The sequence below is a fragment of the Epinephelus lanceolatus genome, chromosome 23 (assembly GCF_041903045.1).
Source record: "Epinephelus lanceolatus isolate andai-2023 chromosome 23, ASM4190304v1, whole genome shotgun sequence".
NCBI lineage: Eukaryota > Metazoa > Chordata > Actinopteri > Perciformes > Serranidae > Epinephelus > Epinephelus lanceolatus.
In genome coordinates, this window is record NC_135756.1 from 17,552,803 (window position 1) to 17,575,882 (window position 23,080).

The 23,080-nt window shown below is 40.6% G+C and overlaps 1 protein-coding gene and 5 non-coding genes across 14 annotated transcripts in view; all 6 read left to right on the top strand.

Annotated features, from left to right (window-relative positions):
• LOC117249617 (ELKS/Rab6-interacting/CAST family member 1-like) overlaps positions 1–23,080 on the top strand; it is a 216,466-nt gene that overhangs the window by 27,763 nt on the left and 165,623 nt on the right. For all 9 annotated transcript variants that reach the window (XR_013490432.1, XR_013490433.1, XR_013490431.1 and 6 more), the window contains exons 5-6: positions 19,424–19,680; positions 19,790–19,961. Coding sequence is in view for 6 of the 9 variants with exons in the window: in XM_078165427.1 (XP_078021553.1) it covers positions 19,424–19,680; positions 19,790–19,961 (429 nt within the window). In the remaining 3 variants the exon portion in view is untranslated. The remainder of the gene's footprint in view (positions 1–19,423; positions 19,681–19,789; positions 19,962–23,080) is intronic.
• trnak-cuu (transfer RNA lysine (anticodon CUU)) lies at positions 16,503–16,575 on the top strand. Its single transcript has one exon. It is a non-coding gene; the product is annotated as a tRNA-Lys (tRNA).
• trnak-cuu (transfer RNA lysine (anticodon CUU)) lies at positions 16,846–16,918 on the top strand. The gene has a single exon. It is a non-coding gene; the product is annotated as a tRNA-Lys (tRNA).
• On the top strand, positions 17,138–17,250 carry trnal-caa (transfer RNA leucine (anticodon CAA)). The gene is made up of 2 exons: positions 17,138–17,175; positions 17,205–17,250. It is a non-coding gene; the product is annotated as a tRNA-Leu (tRNA).
• trnal-caa (transfer RNA leucine (anticodon CAA)) lies at positions 17,899–18,010 on the top strand. The gene is made up of 2 exons: positions 17,899–17,936; positions 17,965–18,010. It is a non-coding gene; the product is annotated as a tRNA-Leu (tRNA).
• trnak-cuu (transfer RNA lysine (anticodon CUU)) lies at positions 18,332–18,404 on the top strand. The gene has a single exon. It is a non-coding gene; the product is annotated as a tRNA-Lys (tRNA).

Sequence of the window (23,080 nt, forward strand, 5' to 3'; positions counted from 1 at the left end):
ATATGATACGTGTATCGAGCACATTAATTAATTTTAAGCATTACGTTTTTTTAGAACAGACTGTGCGCTTCTTCTCGCTCTCTATCCGACATGGTTTGTGCCAGCGCTGAATCACACCAGCTGAACAATAATCACTCTGTCTGTCCATTTCTGGGGCTGCTAGATGCAATCTATCATCTACTGTACTCCAGGCGAGCGACTTGACGTCAGAACCGGCATGTGTGTGACTGTGGGAGTGTGTGTGTGTGTGTGTGTGTGAGAGAGAGAGAGAGCGTATACTCTATGTTTGTTTGCAGTGACTAGGCTTTGTCAGTACTGTCATAAATGTTTGAGGTGTGTGAGATTTACATGTCTTTATGTACACATGCACGTACAGTACATATGTACATGTGTCTGTATATGTTAATTTGGACATATTGCTGTGTTTGTATGTGTGTTTGTGTGTGTGAGAGAGAGAGAGAGAGAGAGAGAGAGAGAGTGCTGTACCAGGAGGGAATCTGTGCCCTTGCGTGTTTGTTGGCAGGCTTACGTGTATGTCAGGACAATTGGGCTTTTTGTATACACAAGTGTGTGTGTCTGGAGGCGCTAATTGCACAGTTGCCTGCATGTTTATAATTGTGTATTTGTATTTGCTCGTGTACAGTACGTGCACGTGCAGTTTCTGTGCATGTAAAGAACTTTTCTGCACTGCATCCATCTCCCTTTTCTATTTTTATCAAGCGTGTTTGTTTGCATGCAACAATTTGTGCATGTTTTATGGAAATAGAAGGTACGTGGCGGTGGTGTGATTCAGGAGCTGTGCTTGTGTGTCTGTGTGTGTGTGTTAGAGAGTGTGCAGCAGCCACTGGCTGTTGTACTTTTACTGCTGCACTGTTTTTCTCTTCAATTATTTAGCCTAATACTCAAGATGCTGGCTGGGGATAAAGGTGTTTGTGTGTGTCTGCCAGAGAGGGAGAAGACATGTCTCCTCTGTGGTGGTTCAGGAATCATGAGATTGATTTCACAGCTGCCCCCTAATAGTTGAGCAAACGTCAGTCGACCAGAAAGGTCATTAGTCGGCAAGATTTCAATGGTCGCTTAGTCACAGAAAAAAAGACAACCAGTGTTCAACAAAACATTTTTTCCCCACTAGTTCAGAGTTTTACTGACTTAACTAACTTAACTTCCATTCATTTAACACCATTTTTCATTTAATTTCATTTTCATTTGTGTGTACACATTGTACAAACTAAACAATAGAGATTAATTGTTCAATTCTTTTCACTGAACGCGCCTTCTTTCTGCTTCTTTGAGCCACCTCCTCACTACTGGCGTGGCATTGAAGTGCTCCATGTCAGGCCCCTTCAGGCTAATGAAGAGCAGCCGTGTCAGTGTGTGGACACTCAGGTTGCTCCTCCAGTCAGTTGCATTTAAGCAGCTGGCAGTAGCTAGCTAGCTGAGTAGCCACTAGTACTCTTACCTTCGACATGCTACATCAGGGATGTACTGAGAGCCAACGTCTTCTCCATTCTTCTTCAGAAGGGCGACCGTTTTTTCATAGGACATGAATGGGAGCTCACTTTACACGATGTGGAAAGCTGTGTTCACTAATTTTTCCACTCGTTGGATGGTCTCACTGTTTGCACGCTGGGTCCAGACATGAAGCGGCCCCTTTGATGGGTTGTCTGCAACCCGCTTTGCCAGCACACATTGCAAATGCTGGCGGCTCTTATTGTGTGCGTCTAACGCCTGCTTTCTGTAGTTTGTTGTCCCATTGAAAAACGAGCCCATTTGGTCAGCTTTGGCTGGGAATCTGCGGCAAATTGAAAAGTACATGCCAGTACCATCACCCTCCTCCACCCAGGTGTACTCCGTTTTCCAAGAGGCAAGGAACCCTCTCTTTCTTTTATACATACACAGTCTTCGACGTCATTTTTGATCATCTAGTAGGCTATACCAACTGAAAGTTTTACTGACTGAAAGTTAGAGTTTTAGTGAGGAAATGAGTAAGTTTGTTTCTCGAGCATGCTGAGCATAGAACGTCTCACTGAGCTCTGACCTGTTGCACGCGGCGTGGTTTAAAAAAACAACAACAAAAAAACCCTTATAGCGTCACTGTGACTGGTAAGTCAACTTGCCCAACATACTTTTTGATTCGCCCTGGGCCATCGGGCCATTGCTTATGTCGAACCCTGCCCTAAACAAAAGTGAAACTCTATTAGGAGCTGCGCCTTGTCAAAATAAATCAAAACCTATATGACTAGAGCATGTGGGAATTTAATTTGAATTGAATTTCCAGGGCTGGTACCTGCGGTTATTCCACAGGCTAGTTAATAACATGTCGGGCAGGAAATCCAAAGTGTGGGATCATTTTGAGAAGGTGAAGGACAAACCCAAGGTGATATGTAAACTCATCTTCATTGGTCAACTACAAACATGACGTATCATCTGAAGCATGGAAGTAGCTTCATGCCCATTAGCCCACAGCGTCATTAACAGGCGGCTCGCTCAGTGTGTGACGTGCACTTGTACATAAAATATAGGCCTATATTAATGAAGGTTCATTAGTACGCTTTTGTATTTCTCTGTAATGTAGCACAGTGTTAACAATGTTGAACTTGAACTCAATCCATAGTGTTTTCCCACCCAAAATATATAATTTAATAATTTGATTAATAGCATAAACATGCGGGAGACTAGTCGACTAATGGCCCTAAAACTATGGGTCGATTAGGAAAATTCAGGGGCAGTATAGTCCGGGGCAGCCCTACTCTACAGCTGTATTTTGTATTTGGTGGAATAAAAGTGGCAAATTCACTAACTGCTGAGACCAGTGGGCAAAAAGTTTGGTGGTTTGTCAGCTCTTTCTCTCAGTGTGTGTGTGTGTGTGTGTGTGTGTGTGTGTGTGTGTGTGTGTGAGAGAGAGAGAGGAGGTTAACCCAAACAGACAGGTGAGCACAGTGCCCATTACACCTGGGCAGCACTTTCCCCTCAGGTCAAGAGTGGGATGATGACAGAGAAGAGAGAGATTGTCTTTCCTCTCTTCTCCTTCCTTTGTTGTCGTCCTTCTTTTATTCAGCCTTTTTCTTCTGTAGCTCGGAGCGACAAAGTTAGCGAGACGGCGCAGAGGAGACACAGACTGGCACTTGAGTGTATTTTCCACCCTATGAACATGGCAGTAAATCAGGCCTTCGGGTTAATGTGTTAACAGACGGTGCCACCAGAAGTTTTTCTGTGGAGACGCTTAAACCATCTGAGACAAGTTAAATAATCACAAAGACATTTATTCACGTGAGCACACTGAATAAACAGTTTACTACAGCTCTAAATAAAAGGCAAAAGGCTGCACTAAAACACATAAATGCACTCTGAGCACACCTTGGACCGGTTTGTGTGCTGACTGAGTCAAAAAATTATAATCACCGCTCAGCACTTAATGTTATTACACCTGGATTTAAACCGAGCATCTTGCTTTTCTAATTCCATTACTCCAAGCTGGCGTTGAGCTTGTCCTCATGGGTTCAGATTAGCTCGAATCCAATAGAAACCGACGGTGCCAAGTGTTTCCTCTGCGAGATTTCCATTTACTGTACAGAAAAAAAAAGTTACCAGCAAGATTTCCTGTGCCAGCTGGCTGCAAAAAATGCTTCGCCTGGCAATCCCTATAGCCACCATAGACCTGAGAGAGAGAGAGAGAGGGGGGGGCGGAGAAGAATGCATCAGGAAGATGGATTGAGATGTAAAGATGTGTAAAACGTAGAGAGGATGAAGGAGGAAATTAGGGAAGTGGATAAGAAGGATAGATCAAATTGGAAAGCATGGGGACAAGTGCCAGGAGGAGGGCGGAGAGGAGGGGAGATAAATGGGTGGCGTGGAGAAATTGAGCTGAAAACAGCAGATGAAATGTGGAGGAATGGAAAGACTGATGGATGCTGATGTGACAGGGGAGAAATGGGTGATGGAAAGGGAGGGTGGGTGGAAAGATAGAAGCGATAGATTGACTTGAAGAGAGGAGTTAGGGAGGGAGGAAGGAAAGAGGGGAAATTAGGGATGAATGGAAAGAATAAGATGAGCTAAAAACAGTAGCATTATTGCACTGATGCTCCACATTTAATATGAATTTTACTGAATTGAGTCATAGATTTTGACTGACTGTTTCTTGTGAAAAAATTAGATGTGAATCTCTTGGATGGGAGTTACACATGAGGCAGGGGAACGGGAGGGGAAGGATTTATGTAAAGAGGGGCGGAGAGAAAAAGCTGAACACGCACACACACTTACACACACACACACACACACACACACACACACACACACACACACACACACACACAGGGATTCTGCAAACATTCCTCAGGAGTCACGCTTTTCAACTGCTGCCTCTGCTGTTGTTTGATTACATCAGTCAGCTGCTCATTAGACAAATAAGTTTCTGTGTTTGGTCGTCTTCCCCAACATCTGATGATGATGATGATCTCATTGCACAGGGAAACTGTGCGTGCACAGTCATTATTATTGAACCAGTAATTTGTAACCAGTAATTTGCGAACATTTTTAAACCGGTAAATTGTGATGAATGAACAGCGAGCGTGCCAGGCAGTTTGAGTAACCGTTTTTGCAATTGTTTTATATTCCAAATAATGTGAAGTCATCTGAGGCTTTGTCTGATTGGTTGTGTTTCCTGGCCATCTGATTTCTTTTTGGTAATGCTGTGCTTTGGTAATGCTTCCCAGCAGAGATGTTTCTAATGACTAATTTCCCCGACATTTAAACAAAAGTTAAAAACTTAGGCTATTTGACTAGACTTAAAGTAAGGAAAATAAACAGAATATTTCTTTAATCCAGATGTTGTACATTGGAGGTTCAGGATTCAAACATCTAACTGTGATTCATTTAATCGCAGCCCCCAAGAGGATTTGTAATAGCTAAATTTTTGCCCTCCCCTCAAATCCTTTAAGGATTGTTTCGAGGAAAATCACCCTTAGATCTCTGGGGATATTTTGATAGAACACTGCTCTCAGGGCATCGAACACATCCTTCCAAAAGTTGCTTATTAAAAGAGCTATTTGAAATCATTAATTGCATTTTTCAGTAGCCAAATCATAATTAAAATGCTGCTGAAATCTGTGGCATTTTGCACTGTGCCATATGAACTATGTACATTAATCTACAAAATATGACAACAGTTGAGTAAATAAAATCAAAATACTGACAAAGCACTTTTATTTTAGGAGATGTCATCTTTGTCCTACTTTCTACCTCACTAGTTGCAGGGCAGGACGTTTGGTGTTTGTTCAATGTTGTTAACATTAGCAGCTAACAAGTGCTTGCTTTTATAGAGTAACCTTCCTCTAGGAAGACGTGATTTCATAGCAAATTATGTGACATGAATTTCTGGTGCTGACTAGAAAGGAGAGCAGCATTTACTCGTCCAGTCAACTAACCCTGCACATCCCTAGTTCCCAGTTCTCAGCAGTTACTATACAATGTTTCAGACTTCAAGTTTATTTTATTTCAATCAGTCAAATTGTGATTTATATCTCACTTTGCAAAGGGAACAGGTTTTGCACCAAACTGCTTCACAAAGACGGAGATATATGTACACACATTAGAGCATAGAGACATATAAATGGATACGGGGTAGATGAATAAAGAAAGATTGAAATTAAAACAAGTTTAAAACAATTTTAACCCAGGAAATTAGATAAAAATATAAGAACAGATTCAAATGTTCTTATTACAGATAAAAATGGTGGCAAAAACTGCAAAAATAAGACCCAAATTGTAATAAACCTTAATTTTCTAGCTCCTCTAAATTGGAAAGTCTACAGATTTTCAAACTGCCCAGGACTTTTATTTATTTATTTATTTATATTTTAGTAATTTAACCACTTGTTCATCGTCCCCAAAATCCAAAGTAAGGATACTTTTGTGTCCACCATACAGGGACACAAAGCTCATTCTGAAGTAGTGCTCCAACTAAAGATTGTTTCATTGTCGATTAATCCGTCAGTTATTTTCTTGGTTAATTGATTAGTTGTTTGGTCTATAGAATATCAAAAAATGGTGCAAATTGTTGATCAGTGTTTCCCAAAGCCCAAAAATGACCTCCTTGATTTCTTGTTATGTCCACAACTTCAAGATATTCAGTTCACTATCACAGAGGAGTAAAGAACAAGGAATTATTCACATTTAAAATCTGGAATCAGCAATTTTTGGTTTTATTTTCTTAAAAAAAAAATACTTAAATTGATCAATTAACCATCAAATTGGTCGGCAGTTAATTTAATAGTTGACAGCTGACTGATTTATCATTGCAACGCTATTCTGAAGCCTAGACTTTAATTAAAAGTAAGCAAAATACTAGAATAACCGAGAGGCAGCCTGTGTGCCTTTTCCTTTAAATGCTGCCTCCTCTCCAGTCAACAGCGGAGGGAGTGAAGCTTGACTTGGCACATCTGAGTGTGAATGTGTTTGACTGTGAGAATATGATTCAGGAAAAGACAGCGTGCAGCCTCAGCAAAGCTTTGAGAAGTCATTTTTTCTTCAGTCCTTGATACATGATACAAGATTCTTTGAGATACAGTGACAGTTATCTCTCTGCCTGCATCGCCTTTCTCCTTCTGTTGCCTGCAGTCTGCACCTCTTTCCATCCTCTGCTCATCAACATATGACTCATTGTTCCTCTCTCGTGTGTGCCCGTGTGTGTGTGTGCTCATCTCAGCATACTGTACATGTGTGTGTGTCCAGGTTCACGTGTGTTCGTGCAACACATTTTGTTCGAGTTCAAACGTCCTTACTAAAAGATAAAAAACCCAAAGAAAGGTTTATTCATCACGACTGTTAAAGTGTCTCTACATTAAAGTGTGTGCATGGGTGATGGGTGGGATTTGTGTGTGTGTTTTTTCACACATGATTGCTCATCAGTAACAGATGGTCCTCAAACCTGTGTGTTTATTTAGTCAGGATGGAGAGATAGGTGAGGAAGAGAGGGATGGAGATGGAGAGACAGAGGGAATAAGGTAAATAATACAGGGAGTGATAGCGGGGGGAGGAAAAGGCAGATGGACAGAGCAGAGGGGAGGGAGAGCAAAGAATGGAGCAGAGAGAGCAAGAGGCAGATTCATGGAGAGAGAATATAACCAAGAACGAGAGGAGGAGCCTTCTGCACTCGGGAGTCTTATAAAAGTTTAACTTTAATGCAGAGAGAGAGAGAAACAGCACTCTTTCCTCTCTGTTTTTCTTTCACAGAGACGCTGTGTTCATTTCACAGCGGAAAGAAAGAGAGAGTTGGAACTGAAAGGAAAGAGAGGGTCATTTTCCCCCTTCTTTTCCTACAAGGCTGTGATTTTGTGAGGTTTCTCTCCACTTTCTCTCTCTGCATGTGTGTGTGTGTGTGGAGGCCTGTGGTAGCCATGTCTTTCCTTATAAGGAGTGGGTTTGGGAAGAGTTAGTGAGGAATGAACAGAATTACAGTGCAGTCACTCCCCTTTTTCTTCTGCTGCTTTTTCTGCTCTGCCCCTCTGAAATCTATCCATACATACCAGTCTATCACACTGTGTCCGTCTGTCCGTCGGGTTCAGAGAGGTTGACGTCTGTAATGTGTTTATGTTAAATACATGTGACAGATGCAGACAAATGCTCTTTAAACACTCTACAGACTCTGATGTTGCATCTGAGAGTGACTGATTAGGGTCAGCATTTCACTCTCGCCTTTTCTCCAGTGGCGTTTTCAAGGGAGGGCTGCAGGGACTATGGTCCCCTTGATACAATTGCTGGGTTGCCCCATTGGCTGCCCCCCTTGGCAAAAATAATCAGATGCCAATGTTACTGTTTTTAAGAGGCTGTGGTGTGCTCATTTTTTCAAGTTAGCATGAAGGAAGTGGTGTCTTGTGAGCGGTACACATACTGCGTTCTTTGCGTTCTCAAATTCAATGTTTTCAATGTCAGGTCCGCTCAAACGGCAGAGTGACGCTGACGCAACACACACGTGTTCTTGAGCACCCCGAGATAAACAGGGTTCAACTTTTGGAACCCACAGTGTGCAATGCATGTCACGTGACAAGGACCAACCACTCACAGCTGACAGATATCGTTCCCAAATTCCGTAAACATCAGTCACAATTTGATCATGTTAGTGCAGGGTTACCCAGAGCTTTACATCTGTCCCACGGACGATAGGCCTACACACACTCATAAACAGCGGCAGGAAGAAGATCAGCTCTGCACTCAGGATTTCAGATAAACAGGCTTTGATACGGTGCTTAAAGCCGGATGTCCACTGGATCCATCGCGTGCGTGATCCGGCCGAGGCACGGATGCCGGAGCTAATTACGGCCATTCAAGTCAATGTAAGCTGCTCCACCAGAAGCACCATGGCGCGTTCTAGTCGCGGCCTAGAAGCCCAGACCAAATGAGTCAAACAGGAAGTCAGGCGCAGAAAAGACAAGAGTATCTGGTCAATTTTCCAAATAAAACACCCATGAAAACTCTGGATCGTATTTCACATCGCCACATCAGCGTCACAAAATCAAGAGAAAAATCACGAAATGGCCTACAGTGGTCAATGTCCAGCAGGCAGGGAAATCTTTTCTTTGTTTGTTGATGTCTTTATACCTCCAGGGTTTCCGCAGATTATCGCGTGACATTATGATCTCGTGATCCGCCAATTCCAGCCACACGCAACGGATCCAGTGGACATCCGGCGTGAGCAACCTCAGTTGCAAGCTGCCACTGCGTTCTTGGAACTTGGCACAAAAAAGGCACAAAAATAGCACCTAGCATCTGACCTCGCGTTTGCCAGGCTGCTAAAGACACAATCAACGGACTGCAGTGTTCACAGCTCCACCTTTTAGTACCAGATCTGTGTGCTAGGTACCCCAACAGAGGGGGGACCAAAAATGGGGACGGTACAGAACGGTTCCACCAGTACCATCCACAACTTTTCACAGTGGAAACAGGAATAAAAGCGTACCGAACTGAACTTTACCGTACCATATTGCTCGGTGGAAACGGGGCTTTAAGTAAAAAAAAAAAATTGGTCTTTAACAGTAGAGGTTGTTGACCCCTTGGCCTAACACATGTACATGCATACAGATACATAATTTGGAACTTAATATGTGAACTGTACCAATATAATTCAATACACATCAGATAATTGGGAACATGAACTGCAAAATAAGAAACCAGAGTATATCATCTCCATATTGACATGGCTTTCAAGTAACCTATAGGCCTATACTCCAACAGCATGATAGAATTCCTGAAATGCAGTTGCACGTATGAAAAATTTGTGGGGGTCTCTTGGCTATTTTTTATTCATTCTCTCCCTCCTGTAATCTCCTGCCTCTTCCTCTCTTTCATCCATACTTGTCTCCTTTTGTTTTCGTACATATACACAATCTGATACTATCTCCCTCCGTCAGCTTGCTCCGTGTCTTTTGAAGAATCCTCTCGTGTTTCCTCCCCTCATTCCTCTTCCTCTTATTTGATTGCCTCCTCTTCATTATGTTCTTCATCCTCCACCTTTATCCTCCGAGAACGAAGAGCGAGTGTGTTAATCTGCCTGTTGTCTGATGCCTGAGTGGGCGAAAGTGCTCACGGTCATTACACGCACACACACAAACAGCACGACCGTTGCCTCCAACAGTATGTCTGCGTGTGGGCACTATTGTGCGCTCCACATGTGTGTGTGTGTTTGTCCATCTAAGTGTGTGTTTCTGTCACAGTTTGTTTGTGAGGCGGTGGTGGTGGGGGGGGCAGCGTGACTCACCCAGCAAGCGCAGAATAATCGAGGGATGAGACGGAGGAGTAATAACACCGAGATGGTTAATATTGAACGACAGATGAGCAGTGGCCTGAGGGGGGGATAACGAGTGGATGGAAAAATTGTCACCATATTCACAAGCGGATTTTCTCTTCCCCGCTCTTCTTCTCTTCTCTTTCATGTTATAATTATGTGGACCGCTCATTAGACAACAAAAGGTCATTAATATTTCTGTAGATGTGCTTTTCTCTTGCACCCTGATTCAGTAACGTTATGTTGGTATGTATTCATGTTTTCTTTTTTTTTTTTTTTTTTTTTTTTTTTTTTGGCAGATATTATTTTCAGTTCTTTGGCGTTAAAAGGATCAGACACTCACTTCCAAGGACTTCTTGTCACTTCACAAATTAAATCATTAATTTAATGAACCCAGAAATGTTCCAAACATGACTCTTAGTGAACTTCATTAAAGAACTTAAGTGGGTGAAATCTTAACACTGACTTTAGCTGCCCAACATTAACTGAAAGTGCACCCACATTACTTGCATCTAATAGCTAAAGGTGGGGCTGTACATGACATGTGCACCAAGTCTCATAATAAAAGAAACAATTACAACCCAAAGCTTTAATAAACAAATTCATATTTAACTTAATTTTAAAGCCAAAATATATGCTCATAATATTGAGTATAAAAAGCAAATTTAAACAATTTCTTTTAACATTTTTCAGCTTCCAAAGATACAGCAACACAATATAGCTACAGTGTTTTACTTGGAAACGTTCTGTTATTGAAGCCATTCAAGTCCTGAGAAGCCCAATTTAATCCTTCTGACTGAGGTGAAATTGGGATACTACAATTTGTATTTATTTATTTTTTTATTGGGGTTGTCAAAGTTAAACAAACAGTGGCAAAAGTATAAAAGTGAAAACAGAATTTCTGATACAAAAATATAGAAAATATTCAAGAAGTCAAAAATCAAAAATACTCTGAAGGGAGATTTGTTATACATTTATAGAAAAAGACACAAGAAGAAATCAATTAAAAATAAAATAAATAAATAATAATAATAGATAATTTAAAAAAAAAAGTGGGTGGGGGGTGGATTTATAAGAGTATCAGATTGAACATGTTTTTGTAAGAAATCTTTCCTTAGTTAGAAATTATTTCTTCTTTAAGAATGTGTTTTTTTTATTATTATTATTTTTTGTTTTTATTTTGTTTTCATTTTTGTTTTTAATCCAGTTAAGTGTTAGGTAGATTCCAGAGTGGGTTCACTTGTTTCAGTTTAGTTTTAATTGTTTAAATGTTAATTTTTAGCTTAGCTTTTCTCAGTTCAGAGTAAGTATTACAATACAAAGGCAGTTGACTCACCCTCATTTTGGCACCCCAGTCTCAATACACAAATGACTCCTTATGCTTTCTGTGTTAAAAAGAATTGAGCAAATTGATAAAGACTAAAACTAAAGACCTTTCCAGTATAGTTTAATTTGATTTTTAGTTAGTTTTGTAAGTACACAATAATATTTAAATTAACTTTTTTCTTTTTTTTTAAAGTCAAGTTCATTTTTATTTCAGTTAACCTAAATGTTCACTCACACCTTGTTTTTCAGTTTCAGTAGTTTTAGTTCACTATAATGACATTTGTTGAGTCACACGTGCTACTAAAAACTGCAGCTCGATTCAACCTGCTTTAGAAGTCACAAGCACAAAAGATAGTGAGTCACAGCCGTAAAGGCTGCAGCTTCTTTGTGAGCCTTTCTAAGACTCTTGTATTTTTCCACCATCTTCACGTTCTTCCACCTGCTCTGAGGTCAAGAAGCAACTCAGGAGTGTGTTGCTCAAAAGTTCAAAAGGTTGAAAAAGAAGAACGCAGCTGATAGTGGTGTGTTATTGTGATCATATGGATCAGTTGATGCCTGTGTGTACTTTTGTTTCTGATATCAGCTCAAGTGAAAACAGGCACAGGTGGCCAGCAGCCCTACGCCCGTCATAATCGAACAAAAATACAAAGGGGTGCTGATGAAGGCTGTTATCAGCAGCGTGTTGGGAGACTCGTCACATCTTTTATTTGTAGTTATTGATTTCACGCTGAGAGTGGCCACTTAAGTGGAGGCTGTTGGAGCGCTGTAAACTCTGGTTTCTGAGTAACCTGGTTACACAAGTGCATGAAAACACAGTCATGAATGATGCTCCACTGTGTGTGTGTGTGTGTGTGTGTGTGTGTGTGTCCTATTCAGAAACTTGTGCACAGTCGATCTGTCTGAGGGTTTCCAAACATGCCCACCAAGAAAATATGAAGACTGTTGAATCAGACTCACACGTTTTGATTTGCTGAGTGTCACTGCAGTCAAGATAATTAGCCATCTTGCACTTGTTTACATCAGCTTGATGAATTTATCCGTCCCTCCCTGAGACATCTGAGTGAAGGATTTGTCACCTTGATTTGTCTTCCTGTTTGTGTGATTGTCACATTTGCACAAGGTTCAGATTTATTTCTTTTTCTTGGTATTTTATCATTTGAATGTGAAAATAGACGGAAAACTGTAGCGTGAATAAGTGATTTTTATATTAGATTCTTCTCACAGTGTGTTAGAACATGTTCACATGTCCACAATGTCTCTGATGCACGTGCGTGTTTGCATGTCTGTCTCACTTTTGAGTGGCGTCCGGCCCTCTCCATCCCCCGCGTAATCAGGCAGCGTCTGACAGGGTCAGAGGTGGAGGAATGAAAGACGACTCAGCAGAAATTGAGAAGAAAAACACATGTATTCCGACCCTCTCTCTCGCTCTCTCCCCTTCTCTTTTCATCCCTCCTTCTGTTTCTGCTGGACACAGCTAACACGCTGTTTTCGCTGCCTCCTTATCTCCTTCCCTTCTGTTTTTGTTTCTTGCTTCCTTTTTAGATTTCACTCCCTCTTTTCCTTCTCGCTTTCTGGTGGTCTGGCATGTCTCAGCTCTGCATTCCAGCTGAGTGTGTGTGTTGGGGGAGCTTTGGCACAAGCCCCTGTGTGTGTGTGTGTGTGTGTGTGTGTGTGTGTGTGTGTGTGTGTGTGTGTGTGTGTGAGACTCTGAATTCTTTATATGTAAACCTTTGAAGTTGTGTGTGTGTTCAGACTTTATTTGCTTGAGTTCAGCAATGTTTCTGTGAGCAAGACTATTAAGGCTTTGTGTGTGTGTGTGTGTTTGTGTGATTGTGTTTGTATGTGTGTGTTTTCCTGACTGATTACAGTGCATAATGATGCATGTGGGCGTGCCTGTTCATTTCTTTAATGCATAGTTGCTCAGAGTGCGGCCCCCAGGTTAATGGTGGCCCTCAGAAACATTTGTGTGGCCCCCTGAACGTGATATGAAATACATGCATTATATTTTAATCATCAGCTGCCCATTTCAATACTTAAACTTTCTATATATTACATTTATTACACTTCTCAGCTGCTGTATCAAAGTGCGCCCCCCTAAGAAGCGTCTGTCAGGTTAGGAATGACAACTTGGAGAAAGCTACTGGTTGCTTGGTGACTAGTGGCACTTCCAGAGTGTCACAGGAATTAATGCTAGTGCTTTTTTGTACTTTGATTGAACAGAGATCTGTCTGTAGCTACAGTCTCAGAACTTAAGATTTAGTTCTGTTGCCTGTTCCTTGTGTACAGACTGAGCTGGGAAAGAAAGCTTTTATGTGCTCTGCTCCTCTCACCTGGAATAACCTTCAAAAAGATTTGAAACAATGTGATTTATTTTATTAACAGTTTATCTTGTGTTTTTTCTCACTATTACAGGATTAATTGCTTTGGTAAAAGGCAAAAGGCAGCTTCAAAGTGCTTTACAGATGATTCAACTTCAAAAAGAATTTGAAACACACTTAAAAGGACTGAATAAAAGACAGTGTGAATATCTATAAATTTAGAGGCAACTCTGATAATTGTGATGTAATTTGTTCCATAACTCTGTGTGCACGGTCACTGTGTGAGAAAAATAAGAGCAAAAAGCCAAAACACCCAAAAGGATTAAGTTCATGATGAGATTGGACAGAGAAAAGCTGCAAAATCTCACATGTCAAATTGTTTAACTTTGATAAATACTTGAAACAAATGATCAAAACTTAAATTAGAGTCTTGCATATTTTCACTGTATGATAGTGAGTCAGTATTTGCATATCGGAGGGAGGAATAGGCATGGAGATGGAGGGGTTAAACTAGAGAAAGAATATTTATAAGTAGGGCTGGGCAATATATTAGATTATATCAATATTGTGAGGTGAGACAAGATACTGTCTTAGATTTTTGATATTGAATTATTCTAAGTGTTGTTTTTTCCTGGCTTTAAAGGCTGCATTACAGTAAAATGTAATTCCGAACTTACCAGACTGTGTTAGCTGCTCTGTTATTTGCTTGAATTTACTTAGACATTATATTCACATTACTGATGATTATTAAAAATCTAATTTTCTAAATATTTCACAAAAGCAGTAATTGTCAATCTTACAATATCTACACAATATTGATATTTGGTCAAAATATTATGTTTGATTTTATCCACATCACCCAGCCGTATATTTAAGAGAGGCAAAAGATGCTTTCTGTCACTCTGTGTCTGTTAAAGCCACAACGATTAACTGATTAGTTGTCAACCTTCAAATTAATTGTCCACTAATTTGATAACTGATTAATCAGTTCAAGCAATTTTTTTTAATCAAGTCTCTTATTTCTCTGATCTCAGCTACTTAAATGTGAATATTTTCTAGTTTCTTTTCTTCTCTGTGACAGTGATCTGGATACATTTTGGTTTTGGACAAAACATGACATTTGAGGACATATTTATTGATCCCCAAGGGGAAATTATTACTCGAAATTACACGAAACACCCGATAAACCCAGGATACATCACTGATGATCCATCTCTGCGCATCTGTAGGATGCATCATTCACCACCTGTAAATATAAAGCAATAAAATGAAATAAAATAGAAATGAAATGTGCTTTAAAATAAAATGTGCATTATGCCGCAGTGTTAACACTAGTATATAAATATTAAAAATTGAAATATTAAAAGTAGAATATTTATCGTCACTGTGCTGAGGCTGTAAGTGTGAAAATTTAACTGCAGTATATACATCAGCAGAATAAAACAACAACAGAATTATGGCGAATCAAGATATGCATTCAAGAGGTGAAAAACAGTTGAATAATGGCACAGAATACTGCGGCAGTGTCATTTTTGCACACAATAGCTAATTAAGAATTATAAATGCAGTAGGTGAAAGAAACTCAGTGTCAGCCTTAGTGTCTCTCTGTGTCCCTCTGTCTTTGGGGAAGTCCTATAATGCTGTAAAAGTAAGAGACAGCCGTCGACAAGTGTGTGAAGCGCTATTGTACGAGTCAGCAGACAAACCCACTCACCCACAGAAACAAACACAATAAGGAGAGAAAAGACTTGGTGTTTTATTGCAACATTCTGTACGTCTGTCTCAATGGAAATATAATAAAGAGCAGAAGAAGACGAAGCAGGAAGCACACTGCCCTCGCTGTCATGTAACATTGTGCGGAGCTACTGTATCTTAAAAGACAGTTGCTTTGATATAATCTAATTCATCCTGTTCTTTTTCTGTGTGTTTGTGCATGCAGTGTATTTGTGTTCACTGTCTTTATTCTCTCCTCCTTTCTCTTCCTTAATATCTAGGAACTGTTTTTCTTTGCCTCCCTACTCATCTGTCTCTTTCACTTTTTCCTTTAATCTTGTTCGTTCCCTCGTCAATGTTGATTAACGATGGCTGCAAGGGATAGCATCTCTGCCTTTTTTAACCTCTCGACTTTATTTTCCTTTTTTTAAATCTGCTGTTTACTTCTGCTCTCATTCGTGCAAATCTCTCTCAGCACTTTGCTACCTGTGTATTTTTTATCTCTGGAAATGCGCCGTGACTCATATTGTGATGGCCTGGCTGTTGTTCAGGTTATGTGTGACGCATTTTAGAGAAGCCTGGGGACATCATAGTGACAACACACACACACACACACACACACACACACACACACACACACACACACACACACGGTTTAAACTCTTCTTTTGTCTGACTCGGGTAGTCATGTCACGTTGTCCTCAGCTGTAATGGTAGTGATACTAACCTGCCAACACACTTTTATCACACACGCTCACTCACACCAGATGACATACACATACTGTATTCTATCTGAGTCAGCCAGTTACTCACACACACATTGTAAATGTCAGCTTTGATCCATGGTGTGTTTTGATCCAAGAACAAATCAATCAAACTGAGTGATTTTTAAACGAACACATTGATCTATGAATCACTGCAGTAATGTCATGTTTATTTGTATAGCTCAATACCATACAGTGCCTCTTTGGGTTTTACTGGTTCGCATCAATGTGAACCAGCCTTTTCTGTCTTGATTCTGATACCACAACTCAGGGTGTCTACCGGATACTGATCCAATACTGGTGCTCAATTTTTTGATTGCATTGGGATCATTATCGTGCAAGTTAATATGAGGCCCTTCTGTGGCACTAAAAACTGAACACTGATTGGTACTACCAGTTTCAGACCTTTCCCAAGATCTCCAAGAACACCTATAAAGCCTCTGCAAAAAAACAGTAATCTATCGTCTGATTTAACTCTTCCATCCATTTCTTTATAAAATGGTTATCCATGTGAGGGTTAGATCGGTGGATTGCCAACCAAGAAACCACAGTGACATTTCTCAATGCTAGACCAAATTTGATCCATTTTTTTAGTCAGAAATAGCCCGGCCAGCTCAGTCGGTAGAGCATGAGACTCTTAATCTCAGGGTCGTGGGTTCAAGCCCCACGTTGGGCGAAAGGTTTTTAGAGTAACACTTTGTGTTGTAGTCTACCCTGTACTAAAGACTTTAATGAGAAACATTCAGCCATCAAATCACTTAGCCGTGGATGTTGTGGACAAAACACTGCAATGTGTTGCCACGTTGAAAGCTGACAATGACTTTATGGGTCCATCCAGCCATCAATATTTTGGACAGTCTACCCACAAAATCCAACTACGCGTGTGTTTTCAACTGATTAGAATTAATGCAGCTCCGAAATCGGACCCATTTTTCAGTCAGAAGTAGCCCGGCTAGCTCAGTCGGTAGAGCATGAGACTCTTAATCTCAGGGTTGTGGGTTCGAGCCCCATATTGGGCAAAGGTGTTTTAGGCTGAGACTTAAACAGTCATAGTCTACCCTGTGCTGAGGACCCTAAGCCAGATGTGTAGATATGTTAGACAAATAACTATAATGTGTTGCTTCTTTGAAGGCTGACAATGACTTTATGAGTTTTGTTGTACATTTTCCAAGTCTCCTGTAAGTCTGTAAACCTTTATGTTTTATTTACATGTAACTTGTGAAGCTGGCCCTTCAGTTGTCAGGATGGCCGAGTGGTCTAAGGCGCCAGACTCAAGGGTTGACTCCTTCCTAAGTTGAATGGGACTTCTGGTCTCCAAATGGAGGCGTGGGTTCAAATCCCTCTCCTGACAAAAAATTTCTTTCTTTTAGCGATACAGATATCTCTCTTTTTGTTTCTATGTAAAACAAGCTTTCCCAAAATATACGCATGTAGTTGCCTGCTATCAGACAGAATCGTCAAGTGATTACACTCTTATATCCATCTTCAGTCTGTACTAAGGACTCTAAAGAGAAGTGTTCAGCCATCAAATCAGTTACCCGTGGATTTGTTGGACAAAAAACTGCAATGTGTTACAGCCTTGAAAGCTGACTTGTCTTTCTCAAAGTCAAGGAAGGATTCTTAAATGGCCTAATTTGATGGATGCTTTGTCATCAACCCCCCTCCACATTTGATAACATTGTACAACAACATTAGAAAGTCTCAAAATTATCACAGTATCCTGAAACCTCCTCAGTCTGCTGAGGGTTAATGAAGTTCACCTTGGGACACTTGTTAGCCTGTTCCAATGTGTGTTCACTGAATGCTAGGAAGGACTCTTGCCTTGCCTCTGCAGGATCCTTCCTTGGGAGGACCCGTCCTCCCAAGAGATCCTTGACTTTGAAAAACACCCAATGAAAGCTTACTTTATGGGTTTTGTAGTAAATTTTCCAACTCTCCTGTAAGTCTGTAATCCTGCAAGTTTTATTTACATGTAACTTGTGACACTAGCTCATCAGTTGTCAGGATGGCCGAGTGGTCTAAGGCGCCAGACTCAAGGATTGACGCCTTCCTGAGTGAAAGGGAATTCTGGTCTCCAAATGGAGGCGTGGGTTCCAATCCCACTCCTGACATAGGTTTTACTTGCAGGCTTCATTCCTCTTGTTTAGCGATACAGATATCTCTCTTTTTTATGAATTCAAAGGTCTGGACCAGGCAATATGTATAGCACACTGACTGGACAAAATAATGAGACTATAAAAAACGGCCTAATTAACTGTACAACGTTGACTGAGCTGCACAGATGAGCTGATCAGGTAGCAGACTGTGTCACCAACACAACAAAACCAGCAATATTTCGGAAAGTATACCCACAAAATCCAACCGGGTGCAAGTTTTCAACCCATTAGAATTAATGCAGCTCTGAATTCTGACCCATTTTTCAGTCAGAAGCAGCCCGGCTAGCTCAGTCGGTAGAGCATGAGACTCTTAATCTCAGGGTCGTGGGTTCGAGCCCCACGTTGGGCGGAGGTGTTTTAGGCTGAGACTTAAACAGTCATAGTCTACCCTGTGCTGATCACTCTCCCATGTGTTGGACATATAACTATGATGTGTGACTTTTGTCATATATTTTTTCGGGTCTCCCGTAACTCTGTTTACATGTAACTTGTTAACTCCAGTCTGAATTCTGTGAAACTGATATAGAATGATATTGAGATACATATTGATTTAGAACAGCTTTAGTATAATCGTCTATCTTTTCTGTTGCAGTTGCCATTGTTGTTACGACTCCTCATTGGTTTAGGTGCACCCCCTCCTGGATGTTGCACTGATTTGCTAATCCTCCTGCGGCGCTCATTGGATCACTTTTTTTCAGCCGTTGTAGACAGCAGCTGTTCTATGTTACAATGCCAGACGAATCAGTATATTCAAACTCGGTCACAAGGGCGGATTCAAAGGTCTGGACTCAGGCAATATCAGGTTTGCAGTGAAAACAGTGTGTGCAGAGCAGACACAATGTCGTTTTACCCTGTAACTTACCTCTGCTCCTCCTGGTGATCCCAGAATGCCCCCAAGTAACCTGGCAGACATGCTTTTGGTTCACTGCGGGTTGTTTTCCGGTCAGACATGGCTAGAACACCTCAAAAGTGGGTGGAAATATGGCATCCTTGCTACTGCTACAAAGCCAGCATCACTGTAGCAGATGCCCCCAAGTGATGTCCAACTTTACAAACCAGCTGACACACATTGAACTGAGGGCCTTTAGGGGCCTGGCGCCTGGGTTGTTAGACAGTAATAGCTTTGAAAGTTTGGAAAGCCCAACATTTCAGTTTCTGGGACAGTAAATGTTAGATTGTTGGTACTGATTAACAACCATTTCAGACCTTTGCTAATGTTTTATAGTCCTGTTTTGCTTTTGAAATCTTACTTTGCACACAACATCCACACACACACATACACACACACACACACACACACACACACACACACTCCTGTTGATCTCTTACATTTATAACTCTAAATGTGACTTTTGTCTCTCTTTCCAGCATTTGCAGTGCACCATCCAGGCTCTACAAGATGAGCTCAGAATCCAGCGAGACCTCAACCAGCTCTTCCAGTCCGATTACTCAGAGTCCGGTCTCTTGGGAAACCAGCCCATCCCCCCTCAGGAAATGACAGAGGAGAACTTCCTGCGTCTCCATGGCGAGTACGAGCGTCAGGTGAAAGAGCTCTTCCTCCTGAGGAAGACTGTGGAAGAAATGGAGCTGAGGATAGACACACAGAAACACACACTGACTGCCAGGTGAAGTGGGAAATTTACTGTTGTATGAGTTTCAGGGGCCTCTTGCTGCAATTTCAGGCTGCCAGCATTTAAAGTGTGGCTTTAAATCTATTCCTTTCTTTTCTAACAGGGATGAATCCATAAAGAAGTTACTGGAAATGTTGCAGAGCAAAGGCCTGTCGTCACGGGCAACTGAAGAAGACCATGAACGAACGAGGCGACTGGCCGACGCTGAGATGACCATCCACCAGCTGGAGGGCCTACTGGAGCAAAAAGACAAAGAGATGCTACAACTCAGAGAGGTGTGTGACTGGCCAAGGAGAAACAAAGTGCATTCAAGCATTCCCATGTGTTTGGGTGTGTGTCTTTGTGTACGGCCAGATGTGAGTGTGTGCAAATCAAACTGTGTCATATCCAGGCAAGGCCCTTGGCTGCGTCCCCTCATGGCTCATGATTCAGTTTTAATACAACACAGAAACATCAACGCACGCACAAACACACAGGAATGCACACTTTATCCCATTTTTTCTGCTTTGTCTCTTTTCAAACACGTCTCTCAGCTTTGTTCACGTTTGCTGTTTTATACAACAGCTCCCTCTAGCGGTAAAATTTTGTTAATGAGCAACAAAAAATCAGAGAGGGACAGGTTTTCAAGTTGATTTTCCAAACTGTAAGTCATTGGAAAGTTTAATGAGATGATAAGTAAATGGAATAGAGTAAATTAAAAAATTGAGTTGAATGGTTGAAATTGAAATGTTTATTAATCAATGATTGATAGATAGCTTTTGTCCTCCAAGGAAGGAAATTTGTTTTCTCCATCTGCACCTGAAATAACCTGATGAAGGTGCCTGCACCAAATGTTGTTCCCCATACATTCCTGATAACTACAAGTGTAGGAGACTGTGCGAGATTCTTTCAATACTATAAGCACCTGCTCATGTCTCACATGAAGCATGTGAAATGCATAAAACACATCAGGCAGACAACAAGTACACTGATGTATCAGTGTGCAAACTAACGTACAGTATAACAATATGTGTGTGATAATAATTATGTAATTGGTGTAAGTATCTGGCATAGCCCGTACCTATTCAGAGTGGGAATCACCAAAGGCTCCAAGATATGATATTATCATGATGCAATATTATTGTGATTTTAAATGTGTTGCGATATGCTGAGTATTGTGATAAAATATATTGCAATATATTTTGAATTATCACCTTTTTAAACTGTATACTATGTCTTTAAAGGAAAACTTGTGCTATCTAATGTTCATCTGTTAGGGACCAAGCAGTAAAGACAGGCACACAAGCTTCATTTTAGAATTTTACGGCTTTATTTAGCCAAATCAATTCATACAGCAACAAACTCTTAATGTTTAAAATACATAAGCAAAGGGAAAGTATCAACAAAAATATTACTCAGGGCCCTTTAACTAAATTGAGGTCAGCAAAACAATACAGCAACAGAAGTCTGAACTGAACAAACCTGACCTCTCGAATGACACAAAAGAAGGGGTATATATATGTGTATGTATATATATATATATATATATATATGTATATATACACACACACACATAGGCTAGCCCACATAGAAATATAAGGGGGGGGGGACCTTAACTCCATACCGTTTAAAAACCCAAAATAAACCCAACCACCAATAAAGACCAAAAAACTTCAATACTTACAAATTATTAATACCAATAACACCAAAAACCCAAAAGAAATATACTTGGCACTGTCTGACGATACAGTATTGCCACACAAAAATATTGCGATACTATGCTGTATGGATTTTTCCCCCCACCCCTAATACCTATATACAAAATAATCTGTGCTTTCGACGCAATGTGAGGAATTCACAGCAATAGTGTTTATTTTAAAGGAACAGTGTGTCAGATTTAGGGGGATTTAGTGGCACCTAGTGGTGAAGATTGCACATTGCAACCAGCTGAAACTTCGCCTGGTTAGAATTCCTTAAGTGTTCACTGTTAAGAAGGTTTTTACAGGGAGCTGAGCTATTCGCTGAGGTCCCTTTATTTCTAAAACATACGGACTGGGTAATTAAAACCAGTAAAAACGCAGTAAATAAATTAAATTAGTTTCACATCACAAATCAGTGTTTCTTCAACGCTGTTTGGCACGTCGCAGACAGGCTGCTAGCCCAGCACCTGCTACAGTATGCTCACATTTTTTCTTTAATAACTTTAGATCCAGATATTTAGGAGGTCTTAATTGTGAGCCAAATCATCCACAGGGGTCTCTTCTTCTCAAAAACAAACAGACAGGTAACTTAAGCTGTAAAAACACCAAATAAAGCAGTTTTATTTAAAAAAAACAAACAAACAAAAAAAAAAACAGTGTTTTCCAAGCCACTTGTCCCCAGGGGCTGCTAGCTAAGGTGGCTAATGCAAAAATGAGAAGATGCAAATGGCCCTATCTAGGCCTGTGCTTGGTTTGTCCATTCTGGGCTACTGTAGAACCATTGTAGTCCAACATGGTGGTCTCTGTTGACGAGGACCAGCTCCCTGTGCATATATAAATAGTTCATTATAAGGTAATGAAAACACAATGATTCTTATTTACAAGTGATTATGCACTGAAGAAAACATCCTTATTATATTATATACCATTCCTGCCAGTATATCCCCCTAAATCATACACACTGGACCTTTAAACTTTTAACTTGCCTTGTTAAGAGCCACCAGGTTGACAACTGTTTCATTTACACTGAAAAATATACAAAATAACTGATCTCAGACCAGCCTTTTATGACTGGCTTCAAATGTACTATGAGCCACAGCTGTGAGGGAGAAATATTCACGCACAAGAGCCAATGATGCATCATTAAATTTATCATAGGCAGCAAATGACTGAGAGAGAGAGACATAGGCTGACAGATGATTTTCTTTCAGAAAGGGTTCAAGACCTAATTAGGATTGTTCCTACTCTCATAGCACATGTTCTGGCCTGTGTTGCTTTCCATTGCATCATTGTGCTGGACAGAGATTCTGTTTTCTGACAGTGTTTGAAACACACATCATTAATTGCAAAGCAGAAAACACCTCAGAGAAACCGGAATAAGATAACGCAATACCTGGAAGATATCAGTGGAGGTTAATGTGAAAATTACAGAAGTAAATGACTGTAGAGGTGTCTCTTGTGTATTTGTCGTGCAGACTTCCTGCTGAGTGGCTGACACTTTTTTTGGACATTGTTCATTTCACTAATTAACAAACCAGTCCTGTTAACTCCCTGCAGCCACTTTAAAACATCTCCAGAAATGTCCCTGGTGGGGATGGAGCTGATTCAGTGGGATTTAGATTAAAAGATTAAGTAGTTATTAAATTTAAAATTGCATATTCTTTTGCTGATGAGACTATATCATTACAGCCTTTCATTTCCTCCATAATTTGCAA